Genomic DNA, 6,060 nt, shown 5'->3' with positions numbered 1-6,060 from the left:
AAACACAACACAATACTACACAAAAAATATTTAAGACCTGTGTACAAATATAGAGTGAATATATATATAATCTCAAATCAAACACTCAAATTAAATGAATGTATGAATCTTTTTTCCTTATTTGGTAAATTACAATTTTAAAATATGGATCATTGAAAATACTGTTGAAGGTATTAATTGTTATATTTACACTCCATATTGGTTAAAGAACAGCTGATTTTTCATGTTTTCAATGTTTAACTTTTTGCTTGTAAATTCCATCAATGACACTTAAAAAGAATTTAAATATGAAAAAGTAAAAAAAATAATAATAATTAAAAAAACATAGGCTGTGTGATGTGGATTTAAAGTTACAGATTGTGAAAAGTTTATGTGTTTAACTAGTTTAAACTGTTTGAATAAAAAAAAGTTTAACAATTATTAACACAAGCGTCTGTCACATGGGGAACAGCAGGCGACCACTGAATGTGCTGTGGTGATTTTCATTATCATAGATTCTTGTATTCTCCCACTGACGCAGAAACACAACATCTCCAACCTCCAGGAGCAAAGTGACTCCATTGGCTCCAGTGCCGTAACCATTTGTCTGATGTTCATAAGAGCTAAAAATATGTTCTCCATTCTTCACCAACACAGCACCTGAAGCATGTGAAGAATGTCCATGTGCACCAATGTAGAACTCAAAGTGGTAGGCCCCTCTGACCGGTGCAGTGAAAAACCCTGTAGGATATGTACATAATGTTAGTGTTGGTAACGCTCACATAGATCACTGTAACATGTGTGAGTTTATTCACCTGTGTTTGGGCTGTAGGCGTTTCCAATGTTTGAGACCACGTGTCTGAAGACCAGATTAGTGTGAGTGTTAAAGGGGCCGAGAGTTCCTGAGCCTGAAGCCATTAAAGCGGCGGAGAAAGCCACTTGTCCCACTGAAAATAAGATAAACATAAAAGTCTGAACATGAACTGTCTGTAGTCTCAATGTGGTTTTATTTATTTATTTAAAAAAGAAGCCCCTTGAGATGTAACAGATTCTAGTAGCTATGATTTGTGTTAGATTTATATTATTGAAGTAATTCTGATCATTACTGCAGGAGTGACCAAGCCAATTGTTAAAATCACCCAGAAAAATCATCTCAGTTTGAGTATTTAAGAATTTAATAGTGGAAAGAATAGATTTTGTACATTCAGCTGGGGCATTGGGTGGTCTGTAAATATCACTTTGACAAACTTTGACAAACAGACATTCAAAATGGATTGGGATTCTTTTTGTGTGTAATGACTTCAGAGACTAATTTTGAAGAAATGTTTGTAACAACTCCTCCACCTCTAGAATTTATGTGTCATCTACACAATAAATAATTGTCAAGTTTAATTTCCTCTTCTAAAATGTTCTTTTTAAGTGACTCTTAATGTTTCAGACAGGGTAATTACACCAGGTTTATTGTAGAAGAGCCGGGCTTTTAGTTGATCAATTTTAGGCAGTAGGATCCTGATGTTAAGATGAATCATTTGGATACTTTTGTCAGTTTTTATAAATACATGCCACAACAGAGAGAGTCTGAAAGACAGAACATCACACACACACACACACACACACACACACACACACACACACACACACACACACACACACACACACACACACAGGATTCTGGTTGTCAAGAGTACTGTTGGGGATATGGTTAGTGATAGACTCTTAAACATAATATGTTGGCAGATAATGCTAGGAACAAGTTTGTAGTTTAGCAAGTACTGGAGTCATAGTAGTAGTAGTAGTAGTATTAGTAGTAGTAGTAGTAGTATTACCAGGTGCCTGTCAGAACACTCTTTTATGACAGATCATCACAGTTTACAAAGATCAAACAGGCGTGGTCATGATGTTGTCATTGTGTGCGTCAGAACTAACAAACAGAAACTGTAAACAAGTAGGTGTGTTAGTTTCAGTTAGTTAGCTCCTCCCTGCAGATAAAAGTAAGTGTCCACCAGCGTCTGATCAGAACTGAAGAAGCAGCTTGGATGATCTGAGAAACATCTTCAACCAAACTGACTTTTGTCCAGTCGACAAACTGAATTTTCTCTCGCCATGGATTCTACCTGGATGACTGAGGGATTCTTCACACAGTTTAGCAAGTACTGTAGTCGTAGTAGTAGTAGTAGTAGTAGTAGATCAAAGATCAAACAGGTGTGGTCATGATGCGACTGAGTGGTGAGAGCAGTATTATCAGTTAGAACTTTACTGTCACCTCCACTCAGCCAATAAGTTACACTGGAATTCCTGTACAGCTGTTCATCCATGTAAAGTTTGTCCACTGTGAGACGGTTCTTTTATTGTTCTTTCTCACATCCTTCATAACTGGATACAAGAGCCGTCTTCACTTGAGAATCTCAGGTGGAAACTGATCGCTGAACAGTGTTGGGAAGGTTACTTTTAAAATGTAATCCCCCACAGATTACAGATTACACACCCCAAAATGTAGTTTGTAACGTAATCCATTAAATTACTTAAAGTGAGTAACGTAATCTGATTACTTTGGATTACTTGATATTGTCATGTTTTTTTAAACGACATGAATGTAGCAACCACATCCTGAAAATTCTTGTTTGTTGTCTTCAAATTGTCTGAGCCCAAGTCTCCATGAATAAGCAACTGTTTGCTGTAGAGAAACAAAGACCACGAGATCTTAATATAAGAGGTTTTGTCTGTTAAAAGACAGAAACAAGATCAGCCTTTCCTTCACCAGATTAAAAAATATTATTGATAGAGAAATTATTTTTTATATGAGATCACCTTAAATTATGTCAACCTACTGTTAGGTGTCATGTTGTTTAGACCTGGTTTAGTCCTGGTTTAGTCCTGATTTTTAGACCTGGTTTAGACCAGGTCTAGATCAGGTCTTTAGTTCTGGTTTAGTCGTGGTTTAGTCCTAGTTTAGACCTGGTTCAGTCATGCTTTAGTCCTGGTTTAGTCCTGCTTTAGTCCTGGTTTAGTCCTGGTTTAGTCCTGGGTTAGTCCTGGTTTAGTCCTGGTTTAGTCCTGGGTTAGTCCTGGTTTAGTCCTGGTTTTAGTCCTGGTGTTAGTTCTGGTTTAGAGGCGCACAGGAGGAAGCACGGTTTACGCGAGAAAACACGTTCCACACGCGGCGCACGAGACGGTCGGTGTCCGCGCTGTAACTACGGAAGGAGACGTGGTCCGCGGGCTCTCAGGTTGATGACGATGATGAAGGTGTGTGTTTGTGTTTGTGTGTGTGTGTGTTTGTGTGTGTTTGTGTGTGTTTGTGTGCACGTCCACTCATGTGGCAGGTCACTATAGGACAGTAGTGCCGATATTATGAGTCTATGCAGGTTGTTTTTCACCAGTGCCAGTAGCTCCTGTTTTCACATTTAAGTTGTAGGCGATTTTATATTTGTTTTTGTTTTTTTATATATATCTCACATCGGGAGAAGAATTTCCAAGACACAAATGCGTTTTTACCAATGCACTGCTGCTTCCACTGTGTGACTGACACCGCCAACTTTAACATGACGTTTACATCGCTCTTATTGCGCGCGTTCTGTTTGGGTTTCCGGCAATGAGTGGAATTACCGAAATAAAAAAATAAATAAATGGGATGTAGCACAAAATGTGAAAACAGGAAAATACCGCCTTGTAATCCACTTATTTCAGCAAAGTAACTGTAATCCAATTACCACTCACTGAAGCAGTAACTGTAACGGAATACAGTTACTCATAATTTGTACTCTGATTACATAACGGCGGTACATGTAATCTGTTACTCCCCAACACTGTCGCTGAAGGAGAAAGTTGTTCTTTGAGTTTCACACTTTAGACTTGCTCTTTGGATCCATGAGTTGTGCAACAACAGGACGAGAAGTCCTGTGATGAACTCTACCAAAGATGATGATTTTTAACGATGCCTCATCCATTTTAAGGTGAGTGGTCATAAAGTTTTTAACCATCAGCTCTGTCTTTTGGTCGGTTTCTTCTTGTGCCTCTGGAACTCCGTGTATAATAATAATATTCTTTATTTAGTCTGTCTTAGTATTTTGCCTCTTCCCACAGTCCAGGTAAGTGTGTGAAGAATGTGAGTTAAAATTTTCATGATCGATGAACTGGTCTCACCTTCTCTGTCTCTCCTCAGGGACGTCACATGGTTTTCAGTCACATTTGTCCAAGCCTTTATGCTATTAAGTTCAGCAGCTTGGCCTAAGAGGATATAAAAGCAAAAAAAAAACAAACAAAAAAAACTCACATTTTAAAATTTAATTCTATAAGGAAAGAGTGCACCTAGAGATAATTCACTGTGGCTTAGACAATCCACCAGTGCTGATACAGAAGATCTAAACACTAAGGTCACACAGTGAATATGTTCACGATGTTTTATTAACACACTTTACAGAAAAATAAATTTAACTCGACTCCTGTGTTTGTGAACACTGGTATTTAAATGTGTGTGGACGGGTAAACACTTTGAGTGCTCAGTGAAAGTAGAAACTCACTATAACAGCGACCATTTATCTAACATTTAAACTTTTTAAACTCTAAACGTTGTACAGTGTTTGTAAAGTGTTTTGTACTCAATAGCATCATGTGAACGTAGTACCTTTTAGTTGTTCTTTAATTGGCTCCACTTCACTGGTCTGCTTCTGGAGCTCCTGGACTTGTGCTGTTAGTCCTTAAACAGAAGTACAATGGAGTCAGTGTAAATATTGTTGGTGCAATTCTATATTTTAAAACTGCAGTATATTTATTTATTGATAAAAAGGCTGAACAACCAATTATGAGACCACATTTATTAAGACTCACTAGTTTACAGGCAACAAAATGCAATTACAGAAAATAATAGCAGCTTCTCAATTTTAATGTGGTCTTATAGTAGTTCATATATATATATATATATATATATATATATATATATATATATATATATATATATATATATATATATATATATATATATTAATCCAATCCTATTTCATAGTAAAAATAATTTACATGAAAATTACCTTGTTTGCTTTGCATTAATGTGTCCATTGTTGCAGTGAGATGAATTTTTAGAACTGTCTGAGGTCTATAGTGACTAATGACTGTACCTTGTTGTTGTTGTTTCAGTGTCTCCACATCTCTGGTCTTCAGCTCTCTCAGTTTGGCTTCTTGCTCTATAAGTTTTGCTGCTTGTTCTAAGAAATCACATATAGTGTTTATTAATAATGTATAAAAAAAAATTACAAAACTTCACATAAAATGATTTCAGTGAGTTAATGTTATCATTGGTCTTATAGTAGTTTCGATACAGATCTCTCTTTTTTTTTTTCTTTTTTTTTTTTTTGACAATTCTAAACTAAAATAAATATTTCTATTTCCATTGTAAAAGAACTTAGAAACCCTATAGTGACTAATGACTGTACCTTGTTGTTGTTTCAGTGTCTCCACATCTCTGGACTTCAGCTCTCTCAGTTCAGCTTCTTGCACTCTCAGGTTGACATCTTGATTTCTAAGTGTGGCTGCTTGTTCTAACACATCAGAAGATAAAGTTTTGATCAGTAATGTATAAATAAATAACAAAGTCTAACATAAAATGACTTCAGTGAGTTGTGGAGAAGTGTTGATTCTGACCTTGGTTGAGAGACTGCAGCTGCTCGATCTTGACTCTGTGTTCGGCCAGGGCGGCGCTCATGTGTCGGAGCACAGCGTGGAGGTCTGGTGGACAGGGCTGAGGCTGCTCTGGCACATTCACACTCTCAGGACTGGCTTGTTTTTGGTCACTGATATCACTGTCCTGAAGTTCAGCTCCTGACAGAGAGCAGAGCAGCAGCAGCAGTGCACACAACACACTCACTCTTTCCATCGTGTAAAGAAGAATGAGCCCCACAAACACTCTCACACTTTTATACAGACTTTATTACACATGTTACTCATTACTTCTTAAAATTACTCATTTCACAAGGTCTCTCACTTTTATACAGACTTTATTATACATGTTACTTATTACTTGTTAAAATTACTCATTCCAGAAGGTCTGTCACTTTTATGCGGACTGTATGAGAATCCATTAGTTTTTTC

At 36.9% G+C, this 6,060-nt stretch overlaps 1 protein-coding gene across 1 annotated transcript; it reads right to left on the bottom strand.

Moving 5' to 3' along the window:
• Positions 1-436: 436 nt before the first annotated feature.
• LOC129412312 (uncharacterized) lies at positions 437-5,845 on the bottom strand. The gene is made up of 7 exons (XM_055165686.1): positions 5,614-5,845; positions 5,406-5,510; positions 5,091-5,177; positions 4,601-4,672; positions 4,120-4,203; positions 795-926; positions 437-720 (listed from the first exon to the last, which is right to left on the bottom strand). The coding sequence occupies exons 1-7, from the start codon at positions 5,843-5,845 to the stop codon at positions 437-439; spliced, it is 996 nt and encodes a 331-aa protein (XP_055021661.1).
• Positions 5,846-6,060: the final 215 nt, after the last annotated feature.

Source organism: Boleophthalmus pectinirostris, unplaced genomic scaffold (assembly GCF_026225935.1).
Source record: "Boleophthalmus pectinirostris isolate CB_2022bp ecotype Guang Dong unplaced genomic scaffold, ASM2622593v1 HiC_scaffold_8, whole genome shotgun sequence".
Taxonomy (NCBI): domain Eukaryota; kingdom Metazoa; phylum Chordata; class Actinopteri; order Gobiiformes; family Gobiidae; genus Boleophthalmus; species Boleophthalmus pectinirostris.
This window is presented reverse-complemented; position numbering and strand designations above follow the sequence as displayed.

What these genes read in the sequence shown, in the direction of transcription:
- LOC129412312 (XM_055165686.1), bottom strand. Translation starts at nt 5,845, where the DNA reads ATGGAAAGAGTGAGTGTGTTGTGTGCACTGCTGCTGCTGCTCTGCTCT. An exon ending in GACACTGAAACAACAACAAG is followed by an intron (nt 5,178 to 5,405) that starts GTACAGTCATTA and finishes GTGATTTCTTAG; the next exon opens with AACAAGCAGCAAAACTTATA. An exon ending in AATTAAAGAACAACTAAAAG is followed by an intron (nt 4,204 to 4,600) that starts GTACTACGTTCA and finishes ATATCCTCTTAG; the next exon opens with GCCAAGCTGCTGAACTTAAT.